This window comes from Marmota monax, unplaced genomic scaffold (assembly GCF_021218885.2).
Source record: "Marmota monax isolate L192 unplaced genomic scaffold, Marmota_monax_Labrador192_F-V1.1 WCK01_AAM20220418_F8-fsc00055, whole genome shotgun sequence".
NCBI lineage: Eukaryota > Metazoa > Chordata > Mammalia > Rodentia > Sciuridae > Marmota > Marmota monax.
In genome coordinates this window covers 7,533,111-7,553,853 of record NW_026695205.1, presented here as the reverse complement: position 1 = coordinate 7,553,853, position 20,743 = coordinate 7,533,111, and the positions used below count along the sequence as shown (strand labels likewise).

At 43.5% G+C, this 20,743-nt stretch overlaps 1 protein-coding gene across 1 annotated transcript in view; it reads left to right on the top strand.

The window, feature by feature from the left end:
• The first annotated feature begins 16,901 nt into the window (after positions 1-16,901).
• Positions 16,902-20,743, top strand: part of Mroh9 (maestro heat like repeat family member 9) — a 50,783-nt gene continuing 46,941 nt past the window's right edge. The window contains exons 1-2 of the mRNA XM_046429970.1: positions 16,902-16,911; positions 18,884-18,930. Coding sequence (XP_046285926.1) covers positions 16,902-16,911; positions 18,884-18,930 — 57 coding nt within the window. The remainder of the gene's footprint in view (positions 16,912-18,883; positions 18,931-20,743) is intronic.

The following is a 20,743-nucleotide window of genomic DNA, read 5'->3' as shown; positions in this document are numbered from 1 at the left end:
CCCAGCGAGCTGGATCCCCAGCTGTTCATGTGAACATGGGGGGGCGGGATGTTGATGAGTTGCCCTGCAGAATCTCTGTGTCAGCGATGACTGAGTCAGTCTTCTCTGTGTTGCTTACTCTTGTCTCAGAACACGTGTCACGGTATAGCTAGTGAGGGACACGTGGAAAGGACAGCTTCTAGGGAGGGGAAGGGGCGCTTCATTATCCAGAGGGCTCAACAATCTGAAAGTTTTGCTCCAGTAGAGGATAGAGGACCTCTTCATTAGCTTAGAGGACAGTTTGCACCAGGACACACTTGACCAGGTCTTTAGGCGACCTCTTCCCCAGAGTAGCTCTCCGTGATTAAAGTCACCTAAGAGAATGTGCTTAGCTATCAAGGGACAATTTGGGGTTCTGTTCAAGGTAGCTTATGGATTTTCTGGAAATGTATCTGATCTGACTCAGTGAAAAGGGACCCTCACCCTCATGCTGAATAAGTGAGCATGCAGGTGGGCATGACAAGTTCTGCAGTGCTCCCGAGGGTCTGCCTAGGAACGCCCACTTGTCCCTGGTCCCATGCCCTGCCACAGGGGGCTTCTGGCTGCCTTCCAACATCTGACCACTATGTCATGTGTCTGTCGCTCACACTGGCTTCTTTTTATAGTGACCTCGGTGCAGTGTCCTCTCTCGGCCCACCACCCCACATGTCTTGGCTTTCCTGGCTCAGTGCCCTATCTGCTTAATGGGGCTCCCCCTTAGGTCACACCTTCACTATCACCCCACCACTGAACTGTGCCTCCCCTCGACATCAGAAGTCCTGACACCTGCACACCTGGACCAGAATCCTGCACCTGAGTCCTCACTGTCCTCCAAACTCCTAGGGGCTGTGTGTCCCTCCTGTTACCATCTCACCAAAGCAATGCTGTCACGTTGAAATGCCAAGATAAAAGTGCATGCTGTTTCCAGGGGCTGCATTTTCCTCTTGACCTTATGAGATCTTTAAAATATTACAGTCTCACTGAATCCTTCATCCAACAAGTGAAAGGGGGGGGGGTTCTTTCTCTGGTATAGCTCTATTTAATTCTTTGCTAAAAGAAATTTCTCTACTGGTGGCCTTTGGAGTAGGGTGGCTGTGTAGATTATTTTTTAATATTGGCCAGTTTTATGGGTGAAATGGGTCCTATTAATACTTACACTGGCACAATATTTTTAATTGGAAATTGACTGTCCTTGACAAACTGGGCCATAGGATTCTCTGGCCTTTGAGGGGTCTTTATTTGAAAGTACAAGCACCTTCTTCCAGCTCCTCATCAATTAGTTCCTGATCTATTTGACATTTTTTTTCTTCTCTGCATACCAAGTAGCTGTACCCTTCTTTCTTCCAGGTCTTCTTAAGGCAAAAACAATTGTTCCAAAAATGAGTCTTAAGTAAGAGACATTTCTTTTACCTGCAGAGCATTTGTCACAACAGGGATACTCTGTGTATTAGTAATGATAAATAAGGTTCTAACCTGTTGGACACTAGTTAATATTAGCTATTATTGACAAAATGTGGTGGCCTCTAGGGCCACCAATAATAGCTTATATTAACTGAGCATGTGCTACATGCTGGTGATTTTTAAAGCATCATTGATTATTTAATCATTTAACCCTCGTAATACCTCTGGGAGGTAGGTACTATGCAACCCTTTTAAAAAGAGTGTGAGAGAGTGGATTTATCACCCCAAATCCACATGCTGTCATATTGAAATGCCAAGATAAAAGTACATACCAAGTAGCAGAGTTGAGACTTGAACTCAGGCTGCCTGGCCCAGGACCAGGTGCGGAACCAGTGGGCTGCAGCTTCCTTCCTTGCCCCCATGATGGAGGACTCCCTCTTCAATGCCAGAACACAGAGGGGGAGGGAGAGCAGATGCTAGTGTCCTATGTGAAATGACTGGGGACCCCACCTCTTGATTACACCTCCTCATTTTGGAGAATTCTGGTAGTGCATGTAGACAGACCCTTGAGGAGAATGAGTATTTAAGAGGTAGAGAGAAGAAACAGTCCCTGAGGGAACCCAAGCAGCGGAGGGTTAGGGAAAGAGCCGGGGAGAGTGGTCCCTGGGAACCTGCCGTGGAAGATGGTCTTTGTGAATGGGCATCCAAAGCAATGGAGGAGTTGAGAGTGACGAGCACTGTGGCATGTCTCCCTCCACTGGACATGCCAGTGCAGGGACCAATGGCCTCCTTAGTAAGAAAGATTCTGAGCAGAAGTGGTGAACGATTTGGGGGAGGAGACAGGGGGACTGAGCAGCAAGGGAGAATCAGAGCACGGATGGAGTGAGCATGGGTTAGTCATCCTAGAACCTCAATGAAGAGGAGGGACATGAAATAGAGATGGAGGGATAACAAAGGGACTTCATCAAAGACCAATTGGCTGAAAAGTGGGGTCAGGGGAGGGGATCCCATGAAAATAGAGGTAAGACCAGTGGAGTAGAGGAAGGGAATTGAGGGCAAGGGAGGAGGGTCAGGAAAAGGGAGGGACTGTAGAATGAAATCGACTAAACTGTGCTGTGTGCTTATATGAATATACCACAGTGAATTCCACCTTTTAGGGAAATCTATAAAGTACTGATTTTTTAAAAAATGATAGGAAGAAAGGAGACCAATAAAGTAGAGGAAAGAGAGTAGGGAAAGGGAGGAGAGGCGGGAAAGAGGAAGTAATGGAGGCTGAAATAGAACAAGTCATATTCTATGCATGTATGATTATGTCCCAATGAACCCCGCTATTATGTGCAACGATAATGCACTAATAAAAACATTTAAAAATCAGTTGTGTGTAGGTGGATTCTTTCTGGACTCTCTGTTCTGTTCCATTGGTCTATATGTCTGTTTCTGTGTGAGTAGCATATTGTCTAGTTACTGTAGCTTTGTATTATATTTTGAAGTCAGGTATTATGATGCCTCCAGCATTGTTTGTTTTTGTATTTTTCTCCCATAGGATGACTTTGATTCTTTGGGATCTTTTGTGGTTCCTTATGAATTTTAGGTTTGTTTTTTCTCTATTTCTATGAAGAAAGACATTGGTATTTTGGTGGAAATTGCATTAAATCTATAGATCACTTAATGTAATATGGTCACTTAATAATATTGATTCTTCTGATCCATGAACATGGGATATCTTTTTATTTTTTCTGTGTTCTCTATAGTTTCTTTCATTGGTGTTTTATAGTTTTCATTGTGAATATCTTTCACTTCCTTGGTTAAATTCATTCTAAATATTTTATTTTTGTAGCAATTGTGAATGGGGTTTATTTTTTCAGGAAGTGCTTTATTGGTGTATAAAATGCTACTGTTTTTCATATGTTAATTTTGCATGCTGCAACTTTATTGAATTTATTTCTCAGTTCTAACAACTCTTTGATGGACTATTTAAATTTTATGTCCATGAAATAATTCTCTTCAATAAATGGTGCTGGCAAAATTGGTTATGTGTATGAGGAAGAATTAAACTTTCTCTCACCATGTACAAAAATTAACACAAAATGGATCAAAGGACTAAATGTCAAACCTGAAATTATAAAATTACCATAAGAAGACATAGAGGAAACCCTTCATAACAATGGTGTAGGGCATGATTTTTTTAGATAGAACCCCAAAGGCACAGACAACAAAAGTACAGCAAAGGAAATGACCAACAGAATCATGAAAAAACCTACCGAATTGGGGAAAATATCTGCAAACTATTCATCTGACAAAGAAATATTCAAAATATATAAGGAACATAAACAACTGAATACCATAAATTTTTTTAAAAATCCAATTAAAATATGAGCCAAAGAATCAAACAGACATTTCTCAAAAGAAGAGATATAAATGTCCAATAGATGTGTGAAAAAAAAATGCTCAATTTTATTAATCATCAGGAAAATGCAATCCAAAGCCAAATGATATATCATTTTACTCCAGTTAGAACAATTATCCTCAAAAAGACAAAAACTAACAACTGCTGGCAAGAATTCAGAGGGAAGAGAACACTTACTTACACAGTGTCGGTAGGAATGTAAATTAGTTCAGCCATTACAGAAAACAGTATGGAAATTATCGAAAAACAAGTACCACGTGATTCACCAACTCCACTTTTGTGTTTATAGCCAAAGGAATGAAAGCATTATGTCAAAAGGATACCTGCACTCCTGTCACCCTTCCTTAAGAGGACATTGGAACTGAATACAGGGGACAGGTAGTTGAACTGAGAGGAAAGGAGGAGGGACGACACTCCACTGAGGTAACTGAATGCTTTACAGTTGTTCATCAGATTGAGCTCATGGGCGGTCATTAGTCAATGGCTGATCCAGTCCAGGAGCAGAGAGCGTCCTTGGCTACAAGACTGAGTCCACGTGAGCGCAGGGGGTGTAACTGACAGCCCCCAGTCGTGGCTCCTGTCATTCCCAGGATGGCTGTGGCCCTCTGTCACCAAACAAATCTCTCAGTGCTTACAGCCACCAGGATATTCTCTCCCTTCATTTGGTTGTATCAAGAGGGGGAGCATTAGGGCTGATTATCCCTGGAAGTCCCTTTTGCAAAAGAGGTTTTATTCCACTAGTTTTCCTGGGCAATGCCACCTCCTCTTGGGGAGGAGGGACTGTGCTCTCTGGGGAGGTGGGACTCAGAACCCTTCCCAGTCAGTAGAACCATGTTTCAAAGGCCCACTGGAAACAGATCTTGAAAAACATTGTGATGACTAAAGTGTAAATAAATCAGAACCCAGAATTAGATTTATCTGGAAATACAAATGGGCTGAAAAATGAAGGAAAGAAAAATTTTCCACCCAAGGTCCTTAAGAAACTACTGGATAGGAAAAGAAGAACTCAAACTATCCCTATTTGCTGATGACATGATTCTATGTTTAGAAGACCCCCTCCCCCCCAAAAAAAGAAACACCACAAGAAAACTCCTTGAACTCATAAATGAATTCAACAAAATAGCAGGATATAAAATTAACACCCATAAATCAATTGTGTTCCTATACAATAGTGATGAATCAACTAAAAGAGAAATTAGGAAATCTATCCCATTCACAATAGCTTCAAAGAAAATACAATATTTGAGAATCAAACAAAAGAAGTGAAAGACCTCTACTTCCACCATGTGACCAGCACACTGGTTTCATTAAAGAGGTTCTTGGCATAAAAGTTAGCTAGTGAGATCGAAATAAACAGACTCAGTTACCTTTTTCTATGACCAGGTCCAAGACGGCTCTCCCTCTGACTCACACCTCGAACCACCCGGTAGGGCAGCAGGGATTACTCAGGGCTAGCAGGAGAGAGAGAGAGAGAGAGAGAGAGAGAGAGAGAGAGAGAGAGAGAGAGAGAGAGAGCACGCCAGGGAGTAGCTTTTTATTGGGGAACAAGAAATTCAGGGGAGAATTCCATCCAATGAAAGTTGAGGGGGGCAGCACTCCAAGGTCAGGGTCAGTGATTGGCCCCCGGGGTCAGTGGTCAGTCACACCCCCACACGGACAGGCTCTCACACCAGGAGAGGACCAGGAAAGCTCCGACACAGTTTAGCCAGAGCGCCTCAGACCCAATCTGGGAGTTGCCCAGTCACGTGTGAGAATGGCTCCCCACACTCTACAATGAAAACTACAGAACACTAAAGAAAGAAATTGAAGAAGCCCTTAGAAAATGGAAAGATCTCCCATGTTCTTGGATAGGCAAAATTAATATTGTCAAAATGGTCATACTACTCAAAGCACTATACAGATTCGATGCAATTCCTATTAAGGTTCCAATGGTATTCTTCATAGAAATAGAAAAAGCAGTCATGAAGTTCATTTGGAAAAATAAGAGGCCCAGAATAGCCAAAGCAATCTTCAGCAAGAAAAGTGAAGCAGGAGGCATCACAGTACCAGACCCTAAATTATACTACAGAGCTATAATAACAAAAACAGCATGGTATTGGCACCAAAACAGACATGAAGACCAATGGTACAGAATAAAAGACACAGGGACAAACCTACAAAAACACAGTTATCTCATATTAGATGAAGTCTCCATGAACATACATTGGACAAAAGATAGCCTCTTCAACAAATGGTGGTGGGAAAACTGGAAATCCATATGAAATAAAATGAATGCCCTTAGAAGAATAGATGAAGATCTCTCTGGATAAGGTGACCTGGGCATGGAGAGTTTTGGTCTCTTCTTTCCCCACCAGTTAGTCTTTCCTGGTTATCTGATGAGATTCCCAGTGAGGGGGCTTGAAACTATGGTACTCCATCCCCTGGTCAGATGAGGGTGTTCTAGAGAGGCCCTCCTGCACTTGGGGTGGAGTAGTGGAGGGGTAACAAGATGAGGTCAGGGGGACCTTGATTCTGAGGCAGCTTTTGGGTTGTCTCAAGGTATCAAAGTGTCTGTTTGGGGGATACATTTTCTGAGTCCAAACAAGAGCCTTACTTACATATCTGGGGTGGGCTTTTTAAATCATCTCATTCTTATTTTCCTATATGCTCCAGATTATGCATATTTAATATTTGTTAATTTTCGTATATAGAGGGCTATTTTGTCTCTTTTTCTTTGTTTATATAATTAGATTCACAAAGTATATAGTTTGCAGTCTGATTTCATTTAGTAAAAAATTAAATGATTAGCATTTTCCCGTTTTCAACGTAATTGCAATGGCTGCCTGCTGTGTTGAGTTTTAGGCCTGCCTCAGTAGAGGTGAGCATTTTCTTCTATTAATGCTTTCATTATTCCCATGACTCGGAGTTCAAATCATACTGTGATGAAAGCCTTTGCAAACACAATTCTGAATGAAGTGCTATGATTGTGTCACAGGGTGTGAAATCTTCTAGGCCTCTTGATTGATATTCCTGATAATTTGGCTGGGGAAGAGTGTTCCCAAGGACACTAGGTAGGGCCAGGCAGGTTGCTCCCTCACTTTGGGACAGACGCTCACTGTGACAAGCCAAGGTGGGGAAGCTTTGCTCTAATTCCCATCATTGTGATTACTCATCGAGGTGAACACTTAGAAGTATATTTATGTGGTTTTCCTATTTCCATAAATTTTATCTTTGGGATCTTTCATATTTTCATATTGGTGTTTGAATTTTTGTCACTGATTTGTAAGACCTCTTATTTAACACTATTAACCTATCTGTCATATTTATGGCATACTTTGCTCTGGTTTTTAATTCATATTGTTTGTTTTTGATGGTGTCACATTTGGATGTGCATGAACCTAACAGTATTTTCCCTTTTCATTTTTTCCATCATGTTTACATTCAGAAACTACCTCCATTTCTGGGGTTAGACATTTTCTGCTCTTGTTTTTGTTTTGTATTATTTATTTGTTTGTTTTTAGATGTTTGTCTCTTTTTTAAATAAAATGTTTATCTCTTTAACCAAACTTGGATTTCTTTTGCCGGACTATGTAAGTGGACCAACCCTTACACTCCCGGGCCTGGTGATGCACCCTCCCCCTTCAGCTAGTGTACTTAGCTGCCGCAGTCCGGCTGCAGCAAAATAACCGGGGGATGACGAGGAACTTGTGTAGATTGATACAGCAGGAGTGGGAGCCGTTTATTGTAGGACAGAAGTGGTATATATACATTCCACACAGCTTATCTTAATTAGCATAAACTCGATACAGCAGTCAACCAATAAGGAATCTCCACACTTAATGGCTCGCTGGCGTTACTTCACAAACCACTCCCTCTGGCAAAATGCCAGGCGCCATCCTGACTTGTTTACAGACTCTAACACTCAGGTTTCCCAGGCCATCTGCACAGTGAGCACCCTAATGTCTCACTCCTCTCTTCTGCACGATCCTGGCTGCCACAGGGGCTCACCTGTCTTAAGGAGAGGAATGTCCACCCTTCCGCTTGTGAATGGCCTCTTCCTCTCACATCTGCGCATCAGACCTATCCGCTCACACAGAAGCCCCACTTTCCGAGCAGAGTTAGAACCTGACCAGGTCTCCGACCCACACTGCCTCCTCTCTGGCCCATAACCGTGGCCTCTGGCCTGAAGTAGCACCATCACCTCTTGCCTGGCCCATGGGCTTCTGCTTGATTCTAAGGCTGCAGCAGAAGGATGTGGCAGGTCAGTCCTCGGCCCAAGTCTCCGATGGTGTCCTCCCTCATACAGTCACAGCGAGGGCCCCCTCCCTCAGGCACAGCCACAGCCAGGCGCCTCCAACAGGTTATGAGGCCCCTCCCTTCCCCTCCTCCTACCTGGTGCTTTTCTCACTTATGTGCATCTCCAGGAAGTCCCCGTGCTCTGGCTCGCAGCCTCCACACAAGCCGCTTCCTCTCCCTGGAAGGCCCTCCTCCCAGGCATGAGCCTGGCTCCCACCCACCCCTGAGAGGTTTTACTGACATGGTACTTGCTCGCTGGAGCATCTGCTCTCCACACGAATGGCCAGTTAGACACCCTTCCATCATGACCAGTCGCTGCCCCCTTCTCCAGCTTGGTTTTTCTTTTCTTTTCTTTTCTTTTTTTTTTAAATAGCACCTGAAGCCATCTGACTTACTACCTTTTGAACTTTGTTCCTTGTTTCTCGTCAAAGCTCCAAGAAACAGAAATGCAGTCTCTTCTTTTCACGGATGAAACTTCAGTCTCCTGGTCTTTCTGCTTCATAATTGCATCAAAGTATTTTGGGTTGTTTTCATCCTATTAAATGCCTTGGAAAACTCTGGGTATTTGACTAGATTCTAACTTCTAAAAGTTGTTGTTTGCTTTTACCAAATGTAGGTGAGTTTCTGTGTTTTCTGCCCACTTTTGAAATTTGGTAGTGTGAAAAATTACTATGCACTGTCCTGCCGCCCTAGGTAGTCTACGGTCTTCAAGAGTAACCTGAGTATCCCAGATGTTTCCTATTTGAAGGTGGCCAGAGAAGAATCTTGGGCTTCTTTACAATACATCTTCAGGTTTGCCATAAAAGAGAATGTAATGGATTTTATGCCATAATTACTTACGAACGTTCTTCTTTTTTTCTATTTCTTATAAGAATTTTATTCTAAATTCAATAAGGTATTCTAAGAATCACAGTGTCTAAATGTAAATGCAAAGTACTAGTCTTCTTCTGCCAAATTTCCATACTTGCAGGAGAACTTAGAAGATTTAGTCCTATTGTTTGGATAATTTTTTTTTTTAATTTGAAGGTAGGAAATAGTTTCGTGACAAATATCAGGTAGAATTTCGTTGTAGTTGTCAAGAAATTGTCTTAAAATGAAAGTTAAAAAATAACTAAATGTAAAATGCAATACAAGGAGCCTACACTGCAGGCACAGGCGGGGATGGAGCCACACACCCCCAGCCCACCTGACTTTTGCTTTCCATCCAGAGTTGGTTTTAGCATTATTCAATCACTGTTCCTTTAATTAAATGCTGGGTGACAAGAGAATCATAATGGTCCCTACTCATTCTGTCCATGCCCTTTCTATTTTGATGTATAATGAAAAAAGAAAAAGAAAAAGAAAAAAAGGCAGAAGATTTATCTGATCTGAAGAGAAACCGAGTATGAACCTATGTGCATGTGTGATTACATGCCCTGTGTAACTACGCATGGACAACCAGACCAATGAGAAGTTACATCCATTCATGTATGATGTGACCAAGTGCATTCTACCGTCATGTGTAACTAATTAGAATAAAACAACAAATAAATAAAAAAGAAAAAGAGGCTAGAGGTTTCCCTCTCAGGCAGGTGAAGGTCAGTTCCAGGCTCATTAGGGCCTCAGCACGAGCTGCCCTGTCCTGGTCCAGTCTGCGTGATGTGCCCTAGCTGCGACCAGCCCAGGAGGAAGGGGGAGCGGCCGGCCCTTCAATTCAAGAGAGATGCCAGAACTTGCACATGAACCATGATAAAAGAGGGTGGGAAATGCAGTCTTTATTCCAAACTCAGCTAAAAGTTGGGGATTCTAGCTCTATAGGAGGAGGAACACCACATTGTTTAATAAATTGCCTTCATTAAAGAAAAAAAAAGTATATGAAAAACTGCGGGAGAATGATCAGCTGGAAGAACGGTTCAGCTTGCATCCTGGGACTTGCTGGCAAATGCTTCCAATAGAAATGTCCCAACACCTGGAAAGAGCCGCTCAGAGAGGGAAGCTGCTCTGCCCTCTCCTCAGGAGACGGGGGCCTAGCGCCCCGCCCCTTCTGGAGGCTGCATGACCCCTGCCCGGCCTGGTTCAGGGAGGCAGAGCTGTGAGCTTTGAGGGGGAAAGTTGTATTACCAAATAAAACTGGACAGTTTTAAATGACTTAATCACAATCATTCTGCTGCTTAAAGTGACAGTGAGACATTGAAGCAGCAACAGAAAGTCAGAAATGTCATAAGTGCGCCTGAGATTTTTGTCCAGGGGCAGGCGAAGGGCTTTCCTACCTAGTGCAGTGGGAAAGGGCAGTGAGAAGTGAGAGTGGCGATCATTTGTGGTTTTACCCGAGCGCAGCTTCTGACAGCAGTGCTAATAGTCACTGCCTCACAAGACTTTTGGTGAAGGTCGTGTTCATTCAGCACTTATGTACTGAATTCATACTCCTTGCTAGCTATGGTTTGCAGAATTCTCCCTGTCCAAAGAAAATCCAAAATATCTGGCTTATTACCACCTGGGGGCATTTGTTGAAATTTTAGATGGAATTGCCCAGAGAGGCCTGGCAGACCTGAGGTTTGGAATTTCAGTGCCATTCTAGTGGCAGTCATCATAATAACATACTTCTTGAATTTTGTGAGCTTATTTAATTATAGTTCAGTCAAAGGCTGATTCCAGCCACTACATAGATATGACACAGGGCATCTGAAACCATCGCCTGAGGGCCCTGGGCTGCAGGGAGGCCACTTTCCATTGTGTCATGGAAGGGCGGAAATTCAGCTTTCTCCACTAGCTTGGTGAATTCTCCAGCAGCATTAGGCATTCCTGCTGTGCTCCCCTGGTGACACTGGCTGAGGCAGTGCCTGCAGGTTTGATCTTGAGTGACGCCTAGTGGTTCCATGTTGTAATGGGAACACTTGACTTTGAAGGGGTCTCTGGCTAACAGGCCAAGAGGGGCTGGGCGGATTTTCACCTTTACCTTGGACAAACCGTCACATGAAAAAACGACTTTCCATCAGGGCAGTTCAGACTTCCCACTTCCTACTTGTCCGAAGAACTGATATCTGTGTTCCCACCTCATTGAGGGGACATCAACAAGGTCTGGAAGATTCTATGTTCTTTCAAGTGGTTGTGATGACAAAGCAGCTCCCTTCTCTTCTTCAGAACGGTGGGGATGTTTCCGACCAGCACCGGGCTTGAAGGAGGGGGAGCAATGTCAACCACGCCCCTTCCCTGGCCAGAAGAACACCCGGGGGGTTTTCAGATAGGAAGTCACTGGTTTGGGCTTTTGTGTTTGGTGTGAACTTGTGATTATTTACAAGTAAAATGGAAACCAGCATTTAGCATTCCATACTTGAAAGCATCTCAAAACCGTTGTATGACAGACTGGTTTGTGGTTCAGAAGTGTTGGCTTTCCACCCATAGATTATAAAACTTGGACAAAGTCAAAGGAATTCCCAGAGAACAGGGGGATCCGATCCATTATGGCTTCCTTCTTAAATTTTAAATACTGAAAATAACAACACTCATGTGTTTTGATTTTCTTTAAATTTCAACAGCTGCCCCCAGGTGGTAATAAGCCAGATATTTTGGATTTTCTTTGGACAGGGAGAATTCTGCAAACCATAGCTAGCAAGGAGTATGAATTCAGTACACAAGTGTTGAATGAACACGACCTTCACCAAAAGTCTTGTGAGGCAGTGACTATAACCACTGCTGTCAGAAGCAGCACTCGGGTAAAACCACAAATGATCACTACTCTCACTTCAATGAGCAAATACACTTTCTTCTCAGCAGCACATGGATCCTTCTCTCAACTAGACCATATATTATGCCACAAAGCAACTCTTAGCAAATACACAGAAGTAGAGATACTACCCTGCATTCTCTCGGGTAATAATGGAATGAAATTAGAGATCAATGAGAAAATAAATAATAGAAGCTACTCCAACACCTGGAGACTAAATAATATGCTATTGAATGAACAAAGGGTTGCAAAAGACATCAAAGAGGAGATTAAAAAATTCTTAGAGGGAAATGAGAACACTGATACAATATATCGAAATCTCTGAGACACTATGAAAGCAGTACTAAGAGGAAAGTTCATTGCATGGTATTCATTCCTTAAAAGAAGAAAAAGTCAACAAATAAATGACCTAACATTACTTCTCAGAGCCCTAGAAAAAGAACAAATCAATACCAAAAGCAGCAGAAGACAAGAAATAATTAAAATCAGAGCTGAAATCAATAAAATTGAAACAAAAGAAATAATTCCTAATCCATTTCTTAAATAATTTACTTCAAATCAAAACTATATTTCTGCACCCATCAAAAATATCATTCTGTATGTATTTTAATTATAGAAATATTTTACTGTGGGCATTATTCTACAATTTAGTCCTCAACAATTGTTTTTAATAGTTACTTAAGTTTAAATATTTATATCATTTTATTATTTTGATAGTTGAGTTCCATTGGAAGAAGAAATCAGCTTGTCTATTCTCTTACTATGGAAAATAGTTCTAATAATTTTTTCTGATTGAAAAACTTTCTATTGAAGCATTTTTGAAATGTTAAAAGAAGGAACCTCTGAAAATCTGATTGTTTATAAAAACAATGGGAACAAAAGCCAAATTGTCAAAAATCAACCTTTTCAGAACTCAGGATGTTAAGCTATAAGAATAACCTGAAGTATGCTCACTCAAGAAAAATGACTGAATCTCAGTAAAAATACTGGGTTTACAGTGACTCAGTTGACCCCATTCCCATCCTCTTCTCTTACTCCACAGTAGACTTACCAACCTCACAACCCTACAGCTACGACATCAGCAGCCTCACCACCCCAGAGGGTGGGAAAGGCGTGGCCTCCCTCACAATCAGGAAGCTATCACAGTCTGCCCTGTCTGGCATCTCCCCAGGAAAACGTCAGCCACAGAATCCATCTATACCTGGTCTGACTGAGCTCATTCAGCACAACAGCTCTGTTCCCAGAGCACTTGTTAAAAACAGTCAGTGGCCATCGTTTAGCTGTGCTGTTGTCTTCGATGACAATTCCAACGGTGGCAAACAAGCATCTGACCAAAAAAGCTTAAAAGGAGATTTTAGGAATAAAATGTCCACAGGGGCTTTGAGACCTCTGACATATGCCTGGGAATCCGGAAGTGGGTTGGTCATGTGCAGGAAGCTCTGAGGAAGGCCAGAGGAGGCTCTGCTCACTCACAGCCGACCTGGGGCTCTTTGCATTCAGTAAGGAAGAGTCAAGGCAGAACTGTGAGCTCCTGGAAGCCTGAAGATGGAGCCAGGATTAGACAGGCCGTCAGTGCAGAGGTACACGGAGTGGGGTCAGATCAAGGAGGCCAATTGGACTGCCCCTGAGAGACTGAAGTGTGAATTCCTTCAGAGCCCTTCCTCCCCCCCCCCTTACCAATCCAGAACCACACCCTGCTCCAACCTGTTGCTGAGGTAACCTGTCCAGGAATGGCCCTCCCTACAGGGAGTATGAAGTTGTTCATGTGTCCTGGGCTGCTCCATCCTGCCCTTCCCCCTCAGCCCACCTGGTTCCCACCTTCTGGCCATCTCACCAACCATCCCTGGGCCTAGTCACGGACACCTGAAGGAGAGAGACAAGGGGAGAGGACAGGAGGACAAAGGCAGCCTAGGAGATATAAAAGGGCAGAACCCCTCACTTCTGGGAATACCAGGAGATCAGCTATGGCCTCCTTCTCCCTCCCAGGAGAAGTCTATGTTGTCCCTTTTTGAATAAACCCTGCCTTATATGCTTGCCTTGGTGTGCTTCCCTAGTGTTCAAACTTCAGCATTTGAGGGAGAAGAACTCGTCACCTGTAACCAGCAGTATCAAAGACATCAACACACACACACACACACACACACACACAATCAGCCCCTGGCAAAGGCCACAAGACTTACTGATCCAAAACCCTTAAGGAATACTCTGTCCAGTCCTTATGACCACTGAGCTAACTGAACAGAGACTTCAGCAGCCCTCTATGACAATGATACAGACTTTATAAAATTAGTCCAGGAAAGTTGATACTTAACAAAATAAAACCAGTATCTAGAACAACAAAAAGTATAAAAACAAACCCTAGAGGGAGAGTGGATCTTATTTCCAGAGCTACCACATTATGCTTTTTTACAGGTTCAGGTTTCAGAGAGCAGCAGCAGCCACTTGGACCCCGGTATATCCCAGCAGGGTGCCACATCCATTCCAGGATGGAATATCTGGAGCTCTTGGTTGCTATGACAAGTAACAACACTTGAAAGGATTCTCGTGGTTGATAACTATCCAAAGTGCTTCATCTTTGGTTAAGAAGTCACATAACGAGATTTTCTAGTCAATACTTTATATTGGCAGCAATTATGCGGAGATCACAGACAAGTAAGTGACTGTTTTGTGTTGTTGCTGCTGCTGTTGTTTTGTTAAGAGAAAAAACTGTAGATATATTTGAAAATCTCTTCTCCACAGCCCTCATCTAGAATTCTTATCTGATTTACCAATCAGAAAAATTCATTCTCATTAGTTAATTCCCTAACTTCATGTTGTCTTAGGTTTCCCCCAGAGCAACAGAATCTATATGTAGAAATTGATTTACCATCAGATATTGGCTCACATTATTACAGAGGCTGAGAACCCCACAGTGCTGTCTGTAAGCAGGTCCCAGGAGAGCAGTGGCATAGTGTGGAAGCCCATGAGCCAGCAGGTGACACCGCAGTTCTAATGGCCTGAGATACAAGAGTCTGCAGGCCGGAGAGAGCCAACGACAAGCTGAACCGCGTTCTGCCCAGTGGTTCCACTCAAGCCCTCAGCAAAGCACACAGGCCCAAGCACACTGGAGAGGGCCTGCATTACTCAGTCCACCAGTCCAGACGCCACTCTTGCCCCAACTAGTCCTCCCAGGCACAGCCAGAAATATGTCTAATCCAATATAGAGAATCTGGGGTCAAGACAACACACAGCATCAACCTTGGCGAGGTCTATGTTCTCTCCCACCTTCTGACCACGTCTTGCCTACCCAGCAGGCATTCGGGGCACTAAGGTCACTCTGGCTCTCTACACCACCTATCAGTTGGTACCCATCAAAGTGCTATTTCACTCCAACCCACTCAGATCTGAAATTGCATTTCCCTCCAGAGAACACATCATCCTCCTCACTGAGGCTAGATCTCAATGAATAGAGACACAGAGGAGATAATCAGCTACCGGAAAACTCCCGAGATTAAACAATTTAAACATCAATTTAAAAAAAGACCATACCTTATTAAATAAATCACATATATAAAAAGGATAGCTAAGATGGTAATATGGGAAATACCCTAAGCCTAAAATCCCTTGGCATTCAGTCCTGTGAGAATTTTAAAGAACAAACTGAGACTAAGGTCATTGACATACATTTAACAGAATATGGAAAGTTTGGAAATAGCAATAAAAGTGCTCCAGCTAAGAACTGGGGCTGAATCCTGGGGAAACACCACCTGCCTCAATCAAGGCTTTTGTTCACATTTGGGTCCAGAGAGACTTTCTTTCCTGGAGACACAGCTGATGGCTTCTTGGGAGACGAGAACATGAAGAAGGCAGGACAAGGCGCTCAGGCAGAGGAATGGGAATGGGACCTGCACCCTGAAGGACCCCCTTGGGCTCTGACTTTGAACCCAGGAGAAGCCTGTGAACCTGGAGAGAGGAAACTACACAGACCAGCCGTGGTCGGCGAGTGGCACAGGGCGAAGGAGGCGAGGCCCCAGCAGCTCTGGATCACCAGCAGGATCACCAGAAGCTACGCAGGGCCGACAGAGCAAATGGACATCAAACTCTGACAGAGACCTACAGGCGTCCGACTAGAAGTCGCCTGTCCAGAAAAAAGTAACCAGTAAAAAGGATCTAAACTAAGAGTTCACAAGAAAGAAGTGGAAAAGTGGCCTAAAATGAATGAAGTTAAGGAACTCTGGGAAAATATTGTCAAAAAAGCAGAAAAGTACTTTAAAAAAAAATTGAATGGACCAATTTTGTCTATAAAGTGAGCTCAAAGTAGAGCTGCAAAAATTTAGGGAAGAGCTAGTGCAACTCAGAAGAGAATTGGAAAATACTCTCAGAAAAACAAAGGCTCTGCTGAAAACCGCACCCCCCGCACCCCCCCGCACCCCCCCCCCCGAAATAGGCAGTGCTCAAAACCTGGCAAGGAGCACAAAGGTAAGACCTAGAGCAGAGATCACCCAAGAGGCCAAAGTGACAGAAGAGAACACAAATTTAAGTAAAATTCTAATGAAACTTTCCAAGAAAATATAGATTGCATAATGGACTATGTCCCTAAATTAACTCAAAACCATCAAAGGAGAGTTACACCCTTATAAGGTCAATCATCTCAGAGATAAGCAAAGAATCCTTGGGAAATCCAGGAAAAAGAAAAGCTTCAGTGAATCTTCATGGAAGAAAACAGCGACAACAAGAAACCCACCTAACCTTGGGCTTTCCCAGGGCAGGGCCAGGTGGCCATGCAGCAGCCTCTACAACCCCAGAGGAGAACAAGGTGGCTTGAGGATGTCACCCCTGGCCAAACTTTCACTCAGAAAAGCACAGCCAGCTATCTAGCACATGACAAGGAGTCAAGGGACGTGATTCCCTGGAGCCCCCCGAAATAAAATAGAAGATGCATTTCAACCCAATGAGGATGAAGAGAGAAAGCCTGGCTGTATGTCCTGGATCTATTTAAACATAGCACTAAGGCATAGAGGATGGGGAGGTTACTGTCACCAAGCTGAATGCAAATGTTGAAAACCTTGAAAGTATATGCATGACTTAACTAACAAAATTATACAGGAAGTAGAAGCTATGAGGGAAGGTAACGTAAGCACACAGATTTCTTCTTCACTGAAACTTGGAAGTGATTAAGTAACCATGAAAATGAGAACAAAGACATAAAAATGCCACTTAGCAATTTAATCAACTAAAATCGCTCAAAGAAGAGGCAGGAGGAAATGAACCAATCCCATCTTTGCTCACAGTTGGGAATCAACAGATTTTGAAGATTTTGAGAAACATTCTAAAAAGTTATAGTCAACCTTATCACCGTCACAAGAGGACAAACCTTTCATATTAAAGGAAAACATGAACACACCACACACAGACACAACTGAGGGTGAAATTGGATTGAACTCACCTATTAAGAGAAAGGACTTGGTTACATTGTTAATAAAACCCAGCAACATGCTACATACTGGTAACACAAATCTCTCAAAAGGCTATAAATAAGTAGATGGGGAGAAGTCTATAAGAAGTGGAAGAACAAGAGGTTAGCAGAACTGGGGAAACTTAATTCAGACTGACTCAAATTCCGGGATATGAATTAAGTTTAAAGCATCAAATGTGATTCCTATAAAAGCATCACATAATAAGAAAGTTCATAATCCATAATGAAGATAATTACGAAAAATCTACCTGGTAAAAAGAATTCCAAGGTGGCCCAAATGCCCCTGCCCTGAGACTCATGCCTTATACAAATCCCTCTTCCTTGAAGATAAAAAGCTGAGGAAAGATGTGGTCTGAGGCTCTGAAGATGATGGCAGGCAATGGCAAAGGGGTGCTACTAACCAGTTAAGTAAGGCTGCTAACCAGTTGTCTTAGAGATCATCTGCAGGGGGCCTGAGCTCATCATATGAGCCTCTTAATTCTGGGTCTAGACTGTTGGAAAAAAACCAGACAGTGGTAGCAGGAGAAGGCAGGGAACAGTAGACAGCTTTCAGGAGCTGACTGGTGCCCTCAGCCATGGCCACCAAGAGAACAGGGCCCTCTGTCTGACAGGCTCAGAGCAGCGAGTTCTGCCAATAACCTAATGGTCTTGGAGGAGGACCCTGAGCCCCCGAGGAGAGAGCCGTCCCAGCTAATACCTTGTGTTGCTGGGTGAGGCCCTGAGCACAGAGGCTAAGCTGAGAAGGAACGTTCTGACCTACAGAAGCTGAGCAATAATAAATGGGTATTTTATAAGCCATGAAATTTGTGGCAACTTGATACACAGCAGTAGAAAAATAATACCATTGCCACAGCATAAAACACAGTAGCATCAAAATTGATAGGACAAAATAAAATCATAGGAAACTTCCATGTTTTTATAAAATATCTAATATTGTTTTGCAGTTTTTAGTAGAAGAATTTGATTCTCCTTTGTCAGCATGGCATTGATGGGTTGAAAATCAAGTAAGGCTGTAGGAAGAACAGGGAAAGATAGAGATGCATGTGGGAGAGAGAGAGAGAGAGGGACCCACCTGTCAATCTTTATCCATGAAAACAGGGAATAGACCTTTGTCCCCAATACCTATAGGACATTCACAAGAGTGAACATGTATTAGACTAGACATTTCTATATAAATTCCAAACAGTAGACTAGCAGACATATTCTCTGATCACAAAACAAAGAAATTTAGAAACTAACAAGTTTAATGTACTTCTATTTTCTACTAATACTGTACGGTACTTCCATAAAGGCATGGAGAGGGGGGGCTGGCTTTCTGTTTCTCATATCAAGAAATTAGCTACATATCTGTTTGTTTAAGAATTGTTATCAAGTATAGATTTAAAATCTTTGAAATATTTTCTATTTAGTGTTGTTCAGTAACAGCCACAGTGAGCTCATCAGCAGAGTGTGAGTGTGAGTTTGTGTGTTTGTGTGTGAGAGAGAGAGAGGGGAGAGAGAGAGAGAGAGAGAGAGAGAGAGAGAGAGAGAGAGAGAGAGACTCTAGCCTCCAGGTGGGGGTTAGTCCCACTGAGGTGAGAGGGCTGTGCTCGCTGCTGTTAACCAGTCCCCTCCTCTCCGGCAGTGAGTGGCCTCCAGATTCTGCAGTCCAAAATGAAGTGGCACCACCTGGTATGTGACGTTCTTAAGGACATCGTGGTAACTGGGATCTCCCGAGGGAGAACTCGTTCGCTGACTCTTACACGGATGTTACAAGTAACATTTCGGGTGCATGAGTGGGGGGAAGGACACAGGCAAGCTGGCTGGACCGGCTTTGCCCTGGGTCCCCCTGCAGAGCTCTGCTCTCTCCAGCCCACTGTGCCGGGAAGTGGCTTCGCACTAATGCAGAGCGTTGAGGTGTTGACCCCTCCTGCGATTCCCCCACCCTCCATCTCCCAGGGCCCGCCCAGTCTCACATCCTTTGCTCCCATCCTGGGGACCCCTCTCAGCCAGCTCGGCCCTGCCCAGCCTCAATGATGGTCTCACTCCCCAGTTTGACAGCCTCACGACTTGCTTCATTCCTTTTTTGTTTATCTTATTCTGTATTTTTTTCTTAGACTTTTGGACAGTTTGCTTGTCTGTCATCCCTGGAGGACAGAGATTGGGATTACCTCTCTCTGTGTTCCCTACAATGTGACACAGTACTGTCACTGTAGGTATTTATCTAGCTTTGTAAAAAATGGATTGAAATCTGGAGCCTTTGATAAAACCTACCACCATTTTTATATTTAAGTTTAAATTGACACAGAAGGCACAGGGAAAAGCTACCATAAGATATGCAATTTTTCTCCCTTAGAAAGAAGAATGGGCCCATATGTGGGTTAAACCATGTATAGACCATTTCTTTAGGAGTCTGTGGTCAAAGTCAGTGATAATTAAAACAAAACATTGATGACTTTTTTGATGGACAGGTTCACTTTGCCTGCCAGGATAGGAAGACACTTGACAATAAAACCTGCTGTTCAGTGATGTTTCATCACTTTCAAATTGTTAACACCATTAGAGACCAAATGTACAGTTTAGCATTTCATTCACTCAGTCATTCATTTATTTAAAAAATATTTATTGAGTATCTACTATATGCCAAATATTATGCTATCATTTTGAGACACAAAGTAGAACTCAAACATTAGCCTCAAATTGCTTAGAGTCCAATGGAAGAAAAATAAAATAAGTCAGTATTAGAAATTGCTGTAAGCTGCGGGGATGTTACAGGAGGCAGGGTGAGAGAGGTACACTTACTTAGAGGGAGCTTCTACTTAGCTTCAGGTTAGGGAAGACCTGGCTGGACTTTGAGGATGAGTGGAGCACCCAGATGAGGGTCAAGTACATTCCAGGGAAGGAACCTGGGAAGGCCCAGGGAAAGAAACCAGCAACATACATTGTAGATTTTAGGTATGATTCTTCAGAAGTAGATGCTAAGATAGAGACTTGCGTCCAGGAGATTTGCTGGATTTGCTCCTGGGATCAGTTCCTGGGGAGGAGGGGTAGAGAAGGCAGGCTTGCAGGGCGAGGAGCTGAAATACAGGGAAGTGCAAAGCAGGCTTCAACTACCCCCACAGGAGCTTTGGAGCTGAGGTGACCTTCGCTTTGCCCTTGGAGGCAAAGGGGCTGAGCCTTTATGTCACCCAGGCATCAGAGTCAGGTTGCCAGAGAGGACAATTGACTGGGGGAAGTTTCAGACCAGAGAGAGCTCTCAGGTCCCAACACTCCCAGCTGCTGGGGAAACAGCGTTTCAGTCCTGAGGTGGAGAGGGCTGGTGCAGACAGAGATTGCATAGCGTCCATAACGGACCTCTGTGGGGGTGCTAGGAGCTGTGGATGGGTCGTGGGCACAGACCCGGTCGTGAAGGTTCCTTTGGGTTTGCTGAGAGGGCCGAGCTGTGGGACCAGCTGCACCAAGGGAATTGAATTGCTCCAACAACAGGGGAGGTGCAGAGTGACAG